This window comes from Neopsephotus bourkii, unplaced genomic scaffold, assembly GCF_033783945.1.
Source record: "Neopsephotus bourkii isolate Nb327-2 ecotype Australia unplaced genomic scaffold, CSIRO-AGI_Nbou_v1 NB_457, whole genome shotgun sequence".
NCBI classification, from domain to species: domain Eukaryota; kingdom Metazoa; phylum Chordata; class Aves; order Psittaciformes; family Psittacidae; genus Neopsephotus; species Neopsephotus bourkii.
The window spans coordinates 783,228-802,932 of record NW_026900959.1 but is presented as its reverse complement, the minus strand read 5'-3'; the positions used below and the strand labels follow the sequence as shown (position 1 = coordinate 802,932).

Here is a 19,705-nt window from a genome sequence, read left to right as displayed (position 1 = left end):
GGACCCAGCACCAAGCGCAGCCCCGCATTGGGGGGGGGGGTGTTCTCGCCTCCTCTCCGCACCCTGCGGCGTTTCGGTTCTTATGGTTATTTCTATTCGTTTAACTCTTTTCCTATGGTTACCGGTAACTGCAGCCCCCGGGACCGCCTGGTCTTGGCCGTGGCTCCTTGCGCATCCTCTGCCCCGGCTCACCCGGTTCGTGCCGTGTCCCGGTGCCGCGGAGGAGCCGGCTCCGAGCCCTGCGCATCTCCTGTGCCGCAGTGCCAGGGGCAGCCGTCAGGAGCTGCCATTCCAGGTCCAATTAGGATGGTGCCTCTCGATGGCAGACCCAATCTGGACGCGCAAGCTGCTGCTTTATTCATTTCACTAATTGCCTGCGGCTGCTGGGGCTTCTCAGACTTAAAGAAAAACCCCGAAAATTCAGGAATTGCAGCGGTCTCAGTGCTGGAGGGAATGGAGCAGAGAAGAGTTTTGATTTGTAATTTGGGGTCTAATAAAGTCGTTAGGAATGAGCAAAGAAATAACGGGAGCTTTGCTGGTTTTATTGAGCATGGAACAGAAAACCTGAGGGCCCGTGGGAAAAGGGGGATGCTGCAGCCAGGGCACACAGTGCCCGCAGCCTGCCATAGGATCGTGGAATGGTTTGGGTTGGAAGGGACCTTAAAGCTCATCCAGCTCCAACCCCTGCCATGGGCAGGGACCCCTTCCACTAGAGCAGCTTGCTCCAAGCCCCTGTGTCCAACCTGGCCTTGAGCACTGCCAGGTATGGGGCAGCCACAGCTTCTCTGTTCAACACATCCCAGTGTGCCAGCACCATCACAGGGAAGAGCTTGGACCTAAGAGCTCATCTCAGTCTCCCCTCTGGCAGGTTCAAGCCATTCCCCTTGGCCTGTCCCTACATCCTTTGTCCATATCCCATCTCCAGCTTTCCTGTAGCCCCTTCAGGCACTGGCAGATGCTCTAAGGTCTCCCTGGAGCCTTATGCAGGTCATGGCTTGGGTGTTTACTGGGAGCCATGGGGAGGAGCTGCAGTCCATGCGCTGCTTCATGGCTCAGCCTCCCCTAAAAGTATGAGCATGACTGGTGTCATGTTTGAGTCTGTGGCTTCTTTTCCCCACCAGTACACAACCAGGCTGCGATGGGAGCCCTGTGCTGGGAGTGGGGCTCCCGGAGCACCTCTTGCCTCTTCTTATGGCGTGAGAGCAAACCACAGTTATGGCCGAGGTGACCGCAGTGCCATGGTACCACCCCACTGCAGCAGGGCCCTTTGGCACCATCTCCAGCACCTCCCCAAAGCCAGTCAGGATCAGACCATCAGATCTGTAAAGCCTGACACGTAGCTGGGGTAACGTGCCAGAGCATCCGTGCTCTTCCAGCATCCCCCAGGGCAGGCACCAGCACAGGCAGAAAACAGCTTGCCGTGTGGGTACAGCACGTTGAATTCAGACCCTGTGAAGAAGGGAGAGCGGCCCCAGCGACGTGTTGTGATTTGGATCCTTATTTTAGCTCCGTGTGTTGTTCCTCCTCGCCCCGTCTCTGCATCTCCTTAGTGGAGAACAGGCTCTCAACACCAAAATCATTAATTTATGGGGCCTGCAGCAGGGCTTAACGATGATTTAAATGAGGAACCGGAGTTGTGGCACGGTGGCACTGGAGGCAATGCTTTAATTAAGAAGGCACTGATTTCCCTGTGACCTTTCATTGTAAAGGGGTTGAAGTGGCCTGCGGAGCTCCTTCCCCTCCATCACCAGCTCCCCTCCCGTGGGTCCCGGCTCCTGCTCGCAGATGGCACCGTTACAGTGCCTGCATCTTGTTTTCCCCCAAGTTAAAGTGGCTTTGAAGCACGATTTTGCATCTAAGGCAGGATGCAATGAAAAGGCTTTAAAGAGCTGCTGACGCCTCGTGGAAAACTGAACACATTCTGTTGAGAAACAATTCAGCTGGGCTGCCTTCTCTGCTGTTCCCTTTGCTGGGGTTTGGTAGCAAGGGGCACTATAAATATACAGAGTTCTACATAGAAATGAGAAACCTTGGCAACCGAGGGGAAGGTTGGTGGTTTTCTCCTGTTCAAGGACTATGGGCAGGTGGATGATTGGAGTTCATGGGCTGGCGTTTCATCCTCACACCTATGGGCTGGTGCTGCGGCCGTGCGGTGGGCGCTGGGATGAGAGGGAGCCAGGTACCAGGGTGTTATTTCCTCCTCGAGGTGTTTGTTAACCTCCAGAAATAGAGGTGGTTTCTGGGGCTCTGACAGGGATCGTGGTGGTGGAACAGGAGCAAAGCGATGCCTTGGAGCGGGAGGCCTGGGGCTGCCATATGGTGATGGGCTCTGCCTCTATCTATACACTGAGTCCTGCTCTTGGATGTGGGCAGTGGGGGGAAACCAGGCTCTGGCACCAAAACACCGTGCTCTCCCCACATCCTTTTCATGGTATCATAAAATGGGGACACTTGAACCACAGAAGAAGGGCTGGAACTGCCATTGGGTGTTGCAGGATGCGCTTTCCTATCAGGAATGGGGTTTGAAGAGCCCTTCCACAGAAATCCTTGTGTGCTCCATGAGCGAGTCGTGTGGAAGAGGAATGTTTGCACAAAGGGAACTGGGTTTGCAGCTTGGGTCTGCATGAGGGCACAGGGATGGGTCTCGCTGTTCCTGCTTAGTGCAGGCACGTGGAAAATGCTCCTTTGCACTAAGCCAAAGCAAGCAGCTACATAGTAAATAAGGCAAATGAGTTTAAAAGCAAGGCTTAGTGGGGATGCTGGCATGAAACAGGTCTTCTGTGCGCTCAGGAGTGGCGCTTTGAGGCGGTACGAATCACACATCACATTTGCATGGAAATGCAGCTCTGTGATAGGATTCCTTATAGTAACCAGCAGTAGCTAATGCTTTGCAGATGTGTCTTATTTAATATCAAGCAACACCTTTTCTTTCCTTGCCTTGCTGCACTCGTGACTTGCTATTCCTTGGGATTAATCAATGGGTCCGTCCTGCTGGAGGCAGCCAGCGATGCGCGGGGTGAGTGGGCTCGCACATCTGCACACTATCGTTCCTCCATCACCAAGTGCTGGTGGTATAATTAGAGAAGTCATTAATCCTTGCTCAGCAGTGCTAGGGGCTATTTATAGTAAGGCAGACAAACAGCACCCTGCATAGGAGGCTAGGCTGGGTGTGGGAATGACTCCTGGTGCCATTGGGTTGCATGGCTCAAATCAGAATCATTTGTTTCTGGAGGGGGAAATTCCCTTTCTGGCCATACACAGACCAAAGCAGAGCAAAGGGGCTGCTCTGACCAAGGTATCACCCGCTGGGTTTGCCACGGGGGGGTCATTTGGACATCCCTCTGGGATCGCTGCCTGTGTCCGCAGGATGCTCTGCTACTGGGGACCAATGCAGAGCACAAGGATGGAGCAGGAATGAATCCCATCAGCTCTCCTTTTCCTCAGTGTCCCTGGGGAAAGGCATTGAAACCAATCAGAGTGGCCCTTCTCATAAACCAGCAGTGAAAACCAGTACCTGCAGTACCTGGTGTTAATGCTTCTGCCTTGGGACCAGGCTGGCTGTTTGCTGATGTGTGCTCACTCGTGGCTGTGGGGCTGTGGAGCCCTGGTCACTGATTTAAATAGTGACAGGCAGCAGCATCCTTACCAATGGAGACAGATGACAAAGTAAATGCTTGAGCCAGCCTGGGGAGGATAATGGGGCGAGTGTGTGGCTGCTTGTAAAGCACACATCAAGAGAGATATCCTGGTGGTAGAAGGTGATTCCCACACCCAGGTTCTGCACAGGAGGCTCTGTGGGCAGTGCTGCTTGCTGCAGTGTGCTCCTTTTCAAACCAGGCTGCCCCATCACCAGCTTTGAATAGCAGCCCATGTAGGGGGACAAGCTGCAGGGTAAATGGAACTTATTAAAGCAATTAGCATCCAGGTTTAATGAGGATGACCAGCACAGATCTGGGAAGGGGAAAAGGGAAAAGAAAAGGGAAAAGGAAAAGGGAAATGGGAAAAGGGGAAAGGGAAATGGGAAAAGGAAAAAGGGGAAAGGGAAAAGGGAGAAGGGAAAAGGGAAAATGGAAAGGGAAAAGGGAAAGGTTCCTCTGTGTGTGTCTGCAGCTGCTCTGCATCTCTCATCACCATGGGCTGTCCTGGCAGGCCATAAGAGCCCCTGGCCTGATTCCCTTCATCCCCATCTGCTGCTCGTGCTGCAGCAGGGAGCACACCTTTATGTCCGTGCTCAGGCTGGTACCTTGTGCCCAGCTTCCATCCGCTGTCTGCTCACGCCTGGTCTCTGCCGTCAGGGGATTCAGGATGCTTTGGCAGGTAAGGCTTTGTTGCTCACCTCTCTTGGCACCCAGGGGCTCAGCTGTGTCTGTTCCGCTCTGTGTGTTGTCCCTGCCTAGCTCCAGATCCATTGGTCTCCGTGTCTCTAAGCCAGAGGGAAAACGGAGGCGTTAGCGATGCTCAGTGAGCTACAGGCCAAGCAAGGCTGTTGCGTGCAAGCTTCCAAGATGCAGCTCAGCCTGGGCTAAGGTCCATGCTTTCCCTGTGCTGGAGCCAACCTCCCTGCCAGGCTTTCCACTTGAGGGGGTCCATTCCAGTGCTTTGCCCTTGGTGCCACAGCTCCCAGTGCAAGGGCAGCTTCGGTGCTGGGGGGGTTAGAGGGGATGGGAGGAACTCCAGGCTTTGGGAAGCAGCCGATGAAGGATGGGCTGGAGGTGCACGAGGAGCCTGCAGACCTGGCGTGGAGATGGGGATCGATGGGAAGCGCAGTGATGCAGGAATGGGTGCTGGGGTCAGCCGAGGTGGCATCGCTCCTGTTGTCGACATAAACACTTCACTGGCTTCAGCCTAGTGAGGCACAAAGCTTGTCTGTGTGCTGGCAGCCAGCATCAGGGGAGCCACAGGGGAAATATAGCTCAGTCTGGGCTTCACTGCATCTTCCAGGCTTTGTATGGAATTCTTTCAGCCTCTGAGATTAATGGACCCAAACCTTCCCCTGCTTGGGGACGGGACTGAATTCCCTTGCCAAGAATCCCAGTGGGCTCCTCTTCAGTCTGGGATGCGCAGTGGGAAAAGACCTGTTGAAACGTGGGGACCGCTGCCTTGTAACTGCAGGGAGTCCCCAGTGCTGGCTTTGGCTGACAAAAGCAGCTCCCGGGCTCTGCACTGTGCCTATGGATGATAAAAGGTGACCTCGGAAATCGCATTTCCAAACGTTTCCCCCCCCCCCTCTGTGCAGGCTGGCGTTGTTCCCAGTGTTTCAGGCTGGGACCGCCTGGGGCTCTTTGTTTAAGCTCCCTGGGCACTGCAATTCTTATGCAGGGAGCTAAAGATGCTCTGCTGGAGTCTGGGATCCAGGAAGGCGGCTGCGGATCGGCCTTTTGTTATCCCCAGGATTCAAAACTGCGGTGGAGGATGAGCCGGGGCAGCCAAAGTCACCTCTCTAGGGACATCCCGTGTGTTAACAGTGGGATGGAGGCAGGGTCAGCCACTGGTTCAGGCTGTTTCAAGCAGCCAGAGCTGGCAGAAGGGCCCACAGACCTCAATGAGGAAGCATTTAGTGCTTTAACCACGCTCAGCAAACTTTGGTTTGCAATAACCCGCTGCTGCCTGCTCTGATTTCACTGCTGAATGTCAGGGAAGGAGAAGTCTAAAGGGCATCATGCATCAGGAGAGAACCTGAGCTGTGCTGTCTCAGAGGAGCAGGCACTGCCTGGGCACAAGGAGGGTTATTGCTGCTCTATGAGCCAGGGCTGGTTTGTGTTCTGCATCAACCCGGTCTCTGCTCAATTGGAAATGGGATTTGGGGGAGCAGCAGACCTCACTGCATTGCACAGTAGAGCATCATCCCTCCTCTTTCCACTATGATGTGTGATGAGTGGTGGTTTGGGAAGGCTGGGGATGGCGATGCCCTTCGCTGTCCATCCCATGTCAATGGAATGGGATGGAAAGGAGGCTTTAAAGTGCAAAATGCAGCCACTTCCAGCAGTCCCCGCTGTGTGTGACAAGGTGACCTCCACCTCCCTGCTCCTGGTCTGACATGCTCGGGCTGGTTTTGCAGTGTCCTCTGACACGCTCTGATGCACAGCACCGAGCTGGGAGCACGCACAGGAGCTAGGCCTGCCTGTAAGAAACCCAATGCTAGTTCCACCGTGCTTATCTCCCTTCTCACTTATCTCTGGTCACATCATGCCACAGGCTGTGCCTCCATGGTGCTGATGCACAAAGGAGAACCAAAGGAATGCTGTGTTCCCCAGGGCAGAAAAGCAACACGGAGCTGAGCCAAAATCTTGTTTATTTCTGGAGGTTTGAATGGTTATTCACTTATTTAATGTGTAGTGCCTTTGAGAAGGAAGATGAAGGGGATGAAGGCTTTATTCACACCTTCAGGCCGTACCTCTCCCTTCTCTGGGGTTTCTGGTCGTGTTTGTCTTTTCAGCCCCCATCAGCACTGCAAAGGCTGCTGCAGGGCTCCGGGTCACTGCACCAGCCTGGAAGCATGAAATGCCAAGTGTTCATTAGGGATCCCTTAGGCTTGGGGTAGGGGAGCATTGCAGGGGGCTCACAGCCTGCACAATGAGCACATGAACTCCTCCAACCCAGCCCAAGGTGCTGGGTCCTTCCCAGCTCGCTCATCTGTCTTGATCTCCTGTTTCCCAGCCTGTCCATAGCCTTTTGTGGGAGGAAACATCTCCAGTCTGTGCTCTGCTTTGTTCGAGGCTGCTGTAACCTCTCCTTCTTTGGAGAATAAGATGTTAAAGAGCCTTTGAAAATGATCAAACCCGTCAGCTTCACTACTGTGATTAATCAATCACAGCCGCTGCTTTACAGCTCCTTGTTTTGATGTGCTTTAGGTTGTTCCAAAGTTAGCCCAGCTCAGGGCCAGTAAACACATTCCTGAGCCCTGGCAGCGTGCTGGGATGGAGCAGGAGCTGCATCTTCACCATTGCTCTCTGCAGAAGAGAGTTCGGATGCGGGGTGTTTTGTATGGGGAGCCTCATGTGTGTGCCCCAGGGCTGGCCCACGGGGCGATGCTGCAGGGATGCTGCAGGAGAGTCCTTGGGGAGCACTGGGAGCTTTGCAGCCCCGGTCCCTGTGTGCCAGGAGCAGCCTCCACGTGTGCTTGATGGGGAGAGGGTGCATTCTGTAAAGGATTTATTAACTTGTAAGTCATTCCCAGCACTTCTTGTGCTGATGCTGCCGTTAAAAGGGAGCACAGGATGCTCCCGGGAATGCTATAATCCCAAAAAGAAAGCGAGGAAGAGATTTAAGAAATCTCTTATCCCCAGATGGCAACTGCACCATTGCAAACACTGCCTGGTCTGCCCTTATTCGCACTGAAGCATCTGAGGCTCCAGGTGGCAGCTCCAAGAAGTCTGTGTCAATTCTGGAGGCTTAAATGCTCCCTATCGGTTGTGGGGTTGGGTTTTATTACAGCTAAGGAGCCAAGCAGGATCATGCAGCATCGCCGCTCGGGTAGTTTGCTGTCGAACGGATTAAGCTGGGGACGGAGAAATTGCTGGCAAAGTCTTTTCTTTCTATGGGCTGATTTAAAGCCCATTTCAGCACCGGGGTGATGCTCCAGACACCGGCAGTGCGAGTGCAGCCGCTGATGTGGCACAGCATCCCCAAGGCTGTCTGCAGAGTACATTGAGGAGAAGCAAACCAACCTAAACAGGCACACTCCTTAAAGGTACTGCAGAGCCACCCCCTTGGTGACCTTTAGTTTATGAGTGCCTGGAGTCATCGCACCCAGGGGACAGGCCAGGTTTTGCTATTATTGCTCTGCCATGGATGCAGCACACACTTTCCAATGAGGTGTGTTGCATAAGACAGAGCACTGTTATCTAGGTTATACCTAGAGAGCAGAGCTCTTTCATGAGGGAAGGGGGAGACCTCTCATCACTTTGCTTAGCCAGATGTTCAGAAGGGGAATGAAGGATGCTTCCTTTACCTGGCTGTGGAAGTGAAGGCATAAAGGAGCCTTTCTGCATCTCAGTACCAGGGTGCAAGCCCCTGTTGCCTTGAGCTGCAGAGACCTTTGAGGCCTCTCCCCTTCCCCGCAGAGACTCAGCACCCTCATTCCTGCTGGGAGAGCTGTGGGAGCAGAGGGAGGCGGAGCAGCGCTGGATTAACTGCCTTTGTCCTTGTTGTTTGCATATACATCACAGCCTGGAAATGTCACCTCGAGCACAGCCTCTCTGCTCCTTTACATCCCCATTTCTTGCCTAATGCAAGCAGTGAGGCTCCTGTGCTGGAAATGAGGCACCTGCCAGCTCAGCAGGGTTGAGACAGAAACCCTCCATGGTCCCACGCTGGTCCTCACCCTCCTTAGTTGTTCTAAGCAGAAAGGAGGGCAGGGAGATGACACTGCAGCTCAAGAGGGAAGATGTGCATGGGGTTGTGCTCAGCTGCACCCTGGTCTTCAGCACTTTCAGCCCGAGCTCTGAAGTGCCTTTGCCCAGAGGATGCTGTGCACAAAAGATAAGCCAAGGCCACCCTCTTCCTAGGTCCAGCTGCTGATGGATTCCAGAATAGGGCGATTGGTTTGGTTTAAACCTGGCTTTGCATTATAGGCTCTAGGGTGGGTGTGTGTGGTGCTGTATGAGGGATTGCAGGGATCAGCATCCCCTTGGATTCCCCGTCCCCTGTTCACTGCCCTCCCCTATTTTACCCCTAGCCTTGGGCTCTGTTTCTTTGACTTCTGCACCCCATCAGCGAGCAGGAGGCTGTGAGTACCCTTAAGCTGAAGATGAGCCTGTCCCATTCCCTTTGTTATCTGCTCTCCTCTGACCACTGCTTTGACCAAGCTGTTCCTGCCCTCATCCCCATATGGGGGTCTTGCCTCCCGCTGTCCCTCAGCTCCATAAATCCAGGGTATTAAATTAAGTGCGTCATCTGCAAAAGTATGGAAGTAAATGTGTTCTGTACCCTTCAGAGCCTCTGCCCTGCCAATCAGATTAGCGCACACAGCAAGGAGAATCCCTCTCAGGTGCTCTGATTTAGGGCTGTACCCAACAGACCCGCCTTGCCCTGACCTGCCCAACACCCGGCTTGTCCCTGGCCCTGGCGTTCGGGTCCTGGGGAAGCTCTTGCTGGTACCGGGAGCTGGATGCTGTGGGAGGCTGCTGGGACCAGAGCATCCTTGCAGCGCGCAGCGGAGCCAATCGCTGCTGCCAGGGGTGGAGCTGGAGCGGCCGCGGAGCATCGCCCAGCGCCTGCCCGGCGCAGTTGGCCCGGGCTGCGGGGAGAGCAGCGCCGCGCTCGCAGCTCCGGCGGGCGCCTGCCCGGCAGCATCGCTGGAGCCTCCCGCTGTCCTCGGAGCATCAGCCCGGCCAGCGGCACAAAGGTACCGGCCCGGCCCCGCCAGCCCGCGCCGTGCTTGGGGCTGTTGGTGCCACTTGGAGGAAAGTTTAGCGGGGGGGATCGGAGCTGGTTCCGAGCGGTGCTTGCGGGAGGGCGGTGGGAGGCGAGCCCCGCCGCTCGCTGGGGTCCGCTGCCAGGCACGGAGCGGGTTTGGTAATGATGGGGATGCAGCGGTGACCGGGGCTGGTGCCTGTCCCGCCTGTACCACCCCGGGCGGGAGGCCGGAGGTGACCGGTGTGTGCTGGGTGAGTGGTCCAGCCCCGCGCTGGGCATCACGGCATCTTCCCTTGCTGAACGCTGCATCCGTCAACCAGGCCGGCCCCTTGGTGCAGGCAGCACCCTCTGTGCTGGGCAATCAGTGGGAACTCGGGTGCTCGTACTGAATGGTGTCCACACAGTCCAGAGTGGGAGCAGGAGCTCGTGGGGCTGCGGGATGCGAGTGTGGGTGTCTGGGGATGCAGGAAAACAAGGCTGTTCTCTCTGTTGTTTGGGAAGTTTGGAGAACTTCCCATGTCACTGTTCCTTAGGGAGCAAGAGCCGGTTCCCAGGTTGGTAGCTGAGCGCTGGGGCTGCCGTCACTGGGGAAGCCCTGACCTGACTCACTGCAGCACCCATGGGTGCTGCCGGCCTGCATGCCTGCTCATCACCGGCCAAAGGGGTTGGTTTGCACATCCCTATGGGGCTGCTACCACACGTGTTGCGCTGGAGTTGTCTGTAGGTCTGAGAGCCCAAGCAGAAGCTGTTCCTTATGCAGCAGGAGCGAGGTGACCGCTGCTTTGGGCTGCATGGAAGATCTCTACTCACTGACCCTTGAGCCATCTGAATTGCTGGGGGTCTGTATCCATTGGACCCGGGCAGTGCCCCCTCAGTTCTTTGTGTTAAACACGCTCTGAATGCTGCCCTTTGGGCAGTCACAGGCTCCTTTTGCCCTCCTCTGATGCTGACCTTAGCGTGCAGCACTGGGTGAAGAGCAAGCTTTGCAAAGCATTGAGAAGACACTCAAACACCCAGGTTGTGTTTTCCACATGAGCTTGTGCTGCTGGCTCTCACGTGAGCACGTGTAATCCATCTGCACCACGCAAACAACCGGCTCTGGAAGGCAAGAGGTGAGCCTGAGAGGGGGGACAGGGGATGCTGAGCACAGGGGCTTCAGCTTTTGGGCTCTTGGTACCCCACAGGAGAGGGAGAGTGACCTGGAGCATCTCCTGCCCCTTCTCCTTGCCCTGTGCTGCGGGGTGGGGAATGGCAGGGACCAGAGAAATAATCTTGTAAGAGGTATTTTGCTCAAGGTTCTAGACAGTGACTCATCTCCTGGAGCTGGGGGGGGGGGGCAGCACAGGGGAAAGACTCATTTTCTACACCAAAAATGAGTCTTTCCCCTGATTTTATCAGGAGCTGGAAGGTGGGAATCCCATATTCCCCTCAGAGCAGTGTAGACCTGTCGATTACAAACCTAATCCCAGTGTTCTGGTACCTCCTGCATCCCTGTCCCTGGGGAGCATCCTGGGGTGGGACTATTCCAAAACTCGGGTTGGTTTCCACCTTTCCCAACTGATCTTCTCTCATCGTTCTTAATCACTTCTGAGTCACTCCAGATAATGAATCCTTGCCTGTACGTAGTGGTTTGCATGGTATTTCTGTGTGTACCTGCCCAACTCGTGTTGATGGGCTCTGAGCTGCATTAACTTTCCTCCCGCATCCAGCCTTGCTCCCATGGGTTTTGCTGCCCTGCTCTGCCCTCTCCTGTGCTGGAAAGCCCGGAGGAGCTGGGATGCTGCTATAGGGCACATATTCCACCCCTTCCAGTCTTCCCTCACTGCTCACAGCATCACTGGCTCCTTGGGAAGGTGCTGTCTGTGTATGGAGAGGTTTTGCTGATGTTTGCCTGGATCTGGTTTATTTGCTGCTTCCAGTCTGCAGCAGTCAGTGCCACGGGGTGATCCTTGCTGAGTTGGTACCTGGCTCTCAGCTTTCTCTGTCTGGGGGTTTTATGGCTCAGTGCATGGCACTGCATCACCTCATCCCCCCTCTTTATGCCTAGAGATGGACCTGGGAATGCTGATGGCCCTTCTGGTCCAGCTATGGGTTTAGCATCCCTCCCTGCAAGGAGGTGGAGGGAGGAAGAATCCCCAGTTTAAGATCACCACCAAACAGCCCTCATCTCCCTGTCAAATGTAAGCAGGAATGGGGGGGAGTTTTGGGAATTGTTCCTTTGCAAGAAGGAACTTCTGACCAAAAATCAGTCTCTGTTCAGACCCCTGAGGCTCTAATCCAACCCTTTTCCATCACAAGGTGTTCTCCAGCCTGGGGGTGCCTATGGAAACCCCTTGGAAATGGCAAGAATGGGGCTCCTGGGGCTGGTCCTGGTTGATCCCGGTCAGACCCCAGTGTCCCATTTATCTGGGTTAAGCTCCCAAGGTGTGACTCGAGCTCCAGAACTGGTTTGGGAGATTCGGAACTGGGCCAATTTCTAGGCCAAGATGGGGCCGTTGGTGTTCCCAGGGGTGGATTTGGGTACAGAAATGGATGAAGGTCAAGGCTTCCACCTCCCTCCGTTGTGTATTTATCAACCTGACAGCTTCTGGGCAGGTAGCAGCACATCTGGAAGCTTTATTATCCCTTACAACGTGTGAAAAGCACCCCTTGCTGAACAGTGCTGGGGTTGGGAGCGCAGATGCTGCAGGAAATGGTTTTCCTCCATCCACACCATGCAGCCTTTGCTGCGGCTGCATCTCCTGAAGGCAGGTTTAACAGAGCCAGGCTTTGCCGTGCTGCCTTTGCATCCGTGACCTTCAGCAGCTCGTGCATGAGACCGGAGAGGCACTGGTTTAATGGGACGGGGCCTTTTTGCCCCTTCATTTCAGTTCTGATGCAGTTTCTTTGGCACTTTGTTGGCATCACACTCGGTGTCCCAACCCTCTAGGGAAGGATGTGCCCAATGCTCCTTTCCAGGCTTGCTGGGGTGGCCTGGCCACACACAGGTCATGGGGCACCTTATATCTATCTATCTATCTATCTATCTGATCTCTATCACCTATATGTATCACCTATATCTTTATCTCTATCACCTATATCTATCACCTATATCTATATCTCTATCACCCATATCTAAGTCTTTATCACCTATATCTAAATATCTATCACCTATGTCTCTATCTCTATCACCTATATCTATATCTCTATCACCTCTATCTTTATCACCTCTATCTTTATCACCTCTATCTTTATCACCTCTATCTTTATCACCTCTATCTTTATCACCTATATCTTTATCACCTGTATCTATCACCTATATCTATATCTCTATCACCTATATCTATCACCTATATCTAAATATCTATCACCAATATCTATCTCTATCATCTATCTCTATATCTCTATCACCTATATCTCTATCACCCGTATCTGTATCTACCACCTATATCTATATCTCTATCACCTATATCTATAGGCAGACATGTGGGTGAATTTAGAGTCAAGAAGCATTACATATGTGGTTTTGTGGGCTGTGCCTTTTGTGGGAGCTGTGTATAGGAAAACCAAGTGTTTCCTAGGGTCACCCATGCTGCTGGTGCCTGCTCAGCCTTGCTCTTGCTCAAGAGCATTTGGGTCTTTGTGTTTCTGGTCACCTTGCCGCAGAGGCAGGTAGTGATGTCTGTTCTCTCTTTGCACCTCGTTGTGCTGACAGCTCGGAGGTGTGAACACTTGTACCTTCTGCTCCTGCAGAGCAGGAGATGGGGTTTTGCAGGGGGCCGGGGTTGGGAGCTGCGCCTTTTGCTGCTTCCTTTATGAGCAAGGCAGAAATGAAGTTGCGGTGAGACCAGATCTGGAGAAAGACCCAGAGTTCCAAAGCGCTCCCAGAGGATAGATCCCTAATTGCTCTCTAATTGCATTAGAGTTTAATTTGTTGTTGTTTTTTACTGTAATGTTCCCATTTTTCTCGACAGTTTGCTTTGTTCCATTAACTAGAAGTGGCTGGAGATGAATATTCTCAATATTCACACTTGCCCCTTGTGTGATGCTTGATTGCTTTTGGGTCTTTAACGTGGTGGCGGGGCCGCTGGTGCAGTGCTTGCCCCTTAAAGGTGTTTTCCCCCACTGTGCAAGCCTCATTCTTGGGGGTTTTATGGGTCTGGTGGCACCAAGGCAAAGTTCCACCGGCCTGAGAGGGGAGGTTGGGTCGGTGCCTAAGCCACATCAGCCCTTGGCATCTGTGGGATGAGAGGGAAATGGGAATGCAGGTGGTGGTTGCTGAGCTCAGGGGCAGCAGCCCTTCAAAAGGCTCCTTTAATCCATTTCTCCAGAGCACAGAGTGGGGAGCAGGTCTGGAAATGCAACCGGGAAGCTCCAGACAGGGCTTTTGGGAGCTCGATTTGGAAAGCGATGGGGCAGAAGAGCATCGCTCCTCTTAATATAGTTCTGCTTTGGAATTTATTGTGTCTTGTTAAAGGGGAAATGAAGTAGAAGATGTAGTTAAGCTGGGACCTGCTTCTTGCCAATACATGATTGTGAGGGAAACAAATCCTTAAGGCAGGAGAGTATAAATAAACCTTTCCATGCTCTCAGCCTCTGCACTTGGGGCCCTGGAGGTGTCGCCTGCCTCTCCTTTGGTCTGCTTGCTTCTATGTCACATCCGTATTGCTCATGGGTGATGCCACAGAGTGATCGAGGCCTCAGTGTGCTCGTGAGCTGGCTGTGATGGAGCTGGCTCTGGAAAAGGGATATCAATACTGGGAGCTGCACCGTGAACTTAAAACGGCTCCTAAATTTGATCTAGCCGCTTAAAAGCAGTGGGTGGACTCGGTGGCAAAGTGAGACGCTGGTATTTAAAGCTGCCTTGAGGGATGGAGCCACAGGGAAGGCACCCAGCAGCAAGCTGGGAATATTCAAAATTAGATGGAGAAAATAGGGAAAGCTGATGCTGGAGCTGCAGCACCCAGAGTGCGTTGTCAGGAACCCCAGGAGCAGGATGCAACCGAGCACCAGCTGCTTTGCAAGGCAGAAATGAATCAGTTCAACCCCCTGTTGTAGGGGATGCTGAGCAAGCTGCTCTGGTATGTGGTGTGTAACAGGCACACGTGAGCTTTGATAAGAGGCAGAACCTTGCCTGGCCTCTGTGCATGGTGGGGTGGGTGCAGTGGGGCCAGCCTCAGCGCTGGGCTTTGCTCTGGTGTCTGTGTGTGTGCACACATGACCCGGTGCATTGGGTGCTTGTTCCTATGGGCAGATGCAGGCTGAGCCCCACTTGCTCTCACCCATTACTGTGTTCCCCTCTGAGCTTCACAGAGCCTTCAGTGGCAGAGAGAGCCAGAGTTCAGCTTGACTGCGAATGAAAGCTGATGGATGGAGGTGGTGGTTTGCATCCTTCAGTGTCACCAGGGATGATGGCTGTGGATCCAAGCACTCCTCGGGAAACACCAAGTGATTATGCAAGTCTATGGCAATATTATTCCCTGCCACCAGAGATGGTGGAGATCCTAATTGTAGCAATAATTAATGTGCCTGATTCCCAAGCATGTGGCTGTGGTTCATGGGAGCCACGCAGAGTGCGCGACCTGCTCTGCTCTCTCTTTAATTGCCAGATGTTCCCATCTCTGTGCTGCCATGAGGAGGTGCTGGGCTGTGTCCTCCCTGTGCTCCTGGTGCAGGCTGGGGGTTCAATGGGGATCTCCATGTGTGAGGAGCTGGTTTGTAGTGCTCTGCTCCGATGCTGGGCAAGGGATGACATTGCAGAGCAGGATGGAACCGAGTCCTCGGTGCCATCTACGGTTGTCTTCACTAATTCATGTTTATGGAGCTCTTCAGGAGGTTCATGGCCTCTTTCTGCAATGCAGCTGGTTCCTATCTCAGGCTTTTCCAAGCTACCAAGCTCTGTTATGGCTTCAGAGCGAGCTTTGTCACTGGTCATGGGGCTGTTCCATACCGTGTCTGCCTGACACAGACCATGGTGAACCCATCCTGTTCAGCCTCCTTGGGAATAAGCCATGTTTTAATGAGTGCTTCCTTCTCACCTGGCTCTGATTGCACCAGGTGATGCTTTACTCTGGGAATCTGGTGTTTCCCGATGGATGCTTTCCTGTTTCTCAGCAATTCCCTACTGCCGTGTCTTGCCCTCTTTGCTTGTGGTGGAATAGCTGAGACACCTCTTCAGTCTGCTGCTTCTTGGAGAAGCCTGCACCTTTGCAGAAGTTTGGGGTCTCTATGCACATGAGACAAAGGTGTTATCCTGCTCCTACCAAAGCACAGGGAGCTTGTGGCTTTGCAGAACATATGACAAGTGTTTTTCAGCCTTATTTCCCTTCTATCCAGAAAGGATGGCTGGTGGCCATGACTTCAGGATGACTTACAAACCCCCTTTGAGAACAGATGTTGTATCAAACACATCACCTCCTTTTAATGCCTCTTTGGTGCTTCTTGGTACCACTGGGGATGCCTAATAAATACTGCAGGACCAGGAGGCCCCAGCCTATGGAGACCTTTCCAAACCTTGGAGCTGGTCTCTGAAGGAGCTGCAGCACCACAGTGGCATTGCTGAAGCATTGCTCATTGCTCCTCTGTTGGTAAGGGCCAGAAGAGTGTTGTGTGTTGTTGTTGGTTTTCCAGAGGGGAGCTGAGGGATGAGTTATTCCAAGTGTCTTGTTGAAATGCTCCCAAATCCAAGGCAGGCCTGCCCTAAAACTAAGAATTCCAGCATGCTTCTGCTCCATGGGGATGAGGGGGAGAGATGCTCCTGCTGCTTAAAAGAGAGCAAACACAGACAAAAGAAGGGTTGTGGCTTTTCTTTTTTACATCAAGGATGGGCAGAGAAAAAGGCTGTAGGAAGGATGTCAATGGTTGATGTTTGCCTTAAGATAAAGCTCCTTGTTGGTTGCTGTTGCACACACAAAGCTAATAGGCAGATTACACGATAATATGAGGAAGTTTAATGGAATCTGCTGATACCCTTTAGAGGAGGTGGAATTTGGATGTGCAATTAAATGAGGCCGGGGGTTTAGCTGCTCCGTGCTAACCAGGGGACTTAGAAAGCATTTGCATTCCTGGTGTCTGGTTTCTAAATCATTTCATTGATTCCAAAAGCTCTGCTAGAGCAGGGGAGCTGTAGCTGAAGGGAGCAGAGTCCATCAATCATCAGGAACACGGAGGGTTCCTGGCCAGCCCTGCTTGGCTGCCTTGGGGAGAGCTGGGCTCCTGTAAATCCTCACTGGGTGGGACTGGATGAGGCAGCTCTGGCTGGTGAGTACTGGATGCATCACAGGCAGGTAACCTGGCCCAGAGAGGGGAGAGGAGCTCAACCTGCGGGTGTGAACTTGGGTGATGGTGAGGATAACCAGGAGCATCTCTGCTTCTGCTATTGCTGACTTAGTTAACCTTTGCTAGGCAGGAAGCTTTGGTGAGGATAACCAGGAGCATCTCTGCTTCTGCTATTGCTGACTTTGTTAACCTTTGCTGGGCAGGAAGCTTTGGTGAGGATAACCAAGAGCATCTCTGCTTCTGCTATTGCTGACTTTGTTAACCTTTGCTGGGCAGGAAGCTTTGGTGAGGATAACCAAGAGCATCTCTGCTTCTGCTATTGCTGACTTAGTTAACCTTTGCTGGGCAGGAAGCTTTGGTGAGGATAACCAGGAGCATCTCTGCTTCTGCTATTGCTGACTTAGTTAACCTTTGTTGGGCAGGAAGCTTTGGTGAGGTGGTTTGTTTGTTTGTGTTTGTTAACCTTTGCTGGGCAGGAAGCTTTTAGTGCTGTTGGGAATTAAGCAGTAACATTGAATTGATTCAGGGTTGGTGCTGTTAAGGCTGAAGCTGGTTTTAGTATGGGGTGCTTTAGCTTAGCTTCAGCTAGGCCAGCACACAGGCTTTTATGAAGGAAACCAATGTTAAAATAATCCCCCATGGGTGATGGACAGATTTGTTCTCTGAAGGCTCCTTCTAAGCTCGTTGCCACCTTACATGGCTTTGCCTCTTGGGTTTCTGCACTGAAGCTGATGGGGAGTGACAAGCCCTGATTATGCAAAGTACCAGAGGCTCCGAGCTGCAGGCACGGGATTGGGCTTGACTCGCTTCCCGCTGTTCCCTACGTTATTAGGGAGCCACAGCAAAAAGTAGGTCCTGCTTAGCCAAAAATAAACGTGGCGTCCTGATTGCGATAGCAGAGGGAGGCAGTGTAGGAGCAGCTCACGGCTCCCTGCCGGGCACTGACCCCAGGGCAGGCACCGGTGAGTGGGGTACCCGCAGCCCCGCAGCGCAGACCCCGCTCCGGGGATGCTCCGGCGCTATTTATGCATCTTCTCGGGAGAAACCACCGTTTCCATAGCAACCGCGAGCATCACATGGTGACCGCGGCTCCGCACATGCAGCCCGGCGGGCACCTCGCTGCGCTCCCGACGCCGTGCGGGGTCCCCCGGGGGGGTCTGATCCTTTGGGATGCAGCTCGTGGCTGGGGCTCATCCCTGTGCCATAGGGGTGGGATGAAGGGTGTAGAGGGGAGCGGGGGGAAGTTTCAAAGGGGAGGTGAGCACTGAAGGGAGCGGGTGCCAGGGCTTCGTGCTAGGCTGTGTCAGACCAGGCTTCCTCCCCAGGTTGGGGTTTGGCCAGGGCTTAGGTGGGGGGAATCCGTTTCTCCAAGGAGATGCCAGCAGCAGAGATGTCCCAGGCCAAGGCATCTCCTTCCAGCTCTCCACATCCCAGTTTGAGCGAGTCCTTCCCCTCTGCCATGCAGCTACATCCCCCCCTCCATCTCACAGTGCAGAGCCTGAATGGGTCAGTTTGAACCCCTCTTGCAGCAGGTTTATGGGCTTCCACCCACGCTGGAGTGAGCTTCAGAGCCCCGTCCTTGAAGCGTGCAGGATGCACAACTGATGCCCCGAGGCACGAGATGCGATTGCTCTTCCTTCAGTTGCTACAAACTTTATTAAAGCAGTCACAATACATCAATCTCCTTTTCAAAAAGATATTGTTATTCAAGTCAGCCCGTTTGCAATTAAATCCTCATGTGGGGTGAATAATTAGAACGTTTCACGTGTGGAACTGCATACACACATTTATAAGGAAGGAGCGGTGCTGCTCAAAATTGCAGTGTAGCTCCCTTTAAACTTGGCAGCATCCTTCCTTCATCACCCCCTGAGGCAATTCGTGGCACGGAGAGCTTGCTCTCTGCTGCAGGAACAACTCTTTCCTTTGCTTTCTAAATCTCTGCTCCTGTAATTTCCTCAGCTTGCCCTTTGTTCTCTCCTCAGACAGGCAGGAGGTCAAAAAGGCACTGGCTGGATTTTACTGCCACACACAAGCTCTGTCTCTGTCGTTCGCTTCTGTGCTTCGTTAGGGGATGCAGAGCATCCTGAGCACCCAGAGCCTTGGCCTTGCTGCTTTTCTGCCTTAGGGCATCATCTGCCCCTCTTGGCTTCCCTCTGCCCCAGGCGCTGTTTTTCCTGACATAGTCCTCAGTTTGGGGTGTTTGTTCTTGCTTGGTTCTACTATTTATGAGCTGGTGACAGTGGTGGGGAGGTGGGAACATCTGCAGCTTCCTGCCCCGCTTGTGGATCCTAAGGGAATTCAGTCCCAGAAGGGATCGTCTTCCCCTCCACAGTGTGGGAGCTGCGAGGCTCCTCTCAAAAGCATCATCACTGAGAGGGCACTGCTCTGAAGGCTCCTATCTCAGCGTGAGCAAAGCTCAAGAACTAGACCCCATCAAAGGATGTGGCTGCTCATGAGGAGCCGGGTGAAGTTGGGTGTTTGGGGTGCTCAGGTTGAGACCCATCTTCATGAAGGCTCCGTCTGCTCTGTGTTGCTCTCCACAGCCTCTCTGTGTTTGGCCACATGCAGCAGCCACGTGCGGGATCTCTCCTGCTCCCCGGCTCATGCCACACGCGATGTTGCTCTGATTTTCAAGGCTCCAATAAAGCGTGTCAAAAGGCATCAAAGGCTGAAAGCAGAAGTGAAGCAAATCGACTCTAGAGGGGATTTCAAGGATGGAGGGGGTAGGGAAGGGGCAGATAAACCCCAAACCAAGGAAGAATTGCATGGCGGAGATGGCAGATGTGCAGCACAGCTGGAGGGACACGGAGCATCCTTGGTTTGGCAGGAGAAAAGGAAAATAGCACGCACATCCTCCCAAGATGTGCTTGTAGTGAGATCTTCATGGACACGGTCATCGCCTCCGGGGGGCTGCCCCATCCCTCCCCTTTTCCCCATGCTCTGCGTTGGGGTTGTTATGGGCTCCAATGCCTGGAGCACGTCTGCTGCTGCTGCCATTGCCTTGAGAGAGAACTGCACTCGTGGAACAGGCTCAAGCATCCGTCACAGGGCTGATAGTGCTGGGAAATAAGGCACTTCAAAAGGCAGCGCT

The 19,705-nt window shown here is 53.4% G+C and overlaps 1 protein-coding gene across 4 annotated transcripts in view; it reads left to right on the top strand.

Moving 5' to 3' along the window:
* Positions 1-4,202: 4,202 nt before the first annotated feature.
* The window catches only part of ZMAT4 (zinc finger matrin-type 4), a 56,970-nt gene continuing 41,467 nt past the window's right edge, over positions 4,203-19,705 (top strand). For 2 of the 4 annotated variants that reach the window (XM_061349703.1, XM_061349702.1), the window contains exon 1: positions 9,190-9,346. Coding sequence is in view for 2 of the 4 variants with exons in the window: in XM_061349704.1 (XP_061205688.1) it covers positions 9,110-9,346 (237 nt within the window). In the remaining 2 variants the exon portion in view is untranslated. Of the gene's footprint in view, positions 4,318-9,094; positions 9,347-19,705 lie in introns of those variants that run through there. The other 2 variants (XM_061349705.1, XM_061349704.1) reach the window with 2 other exon arrangements.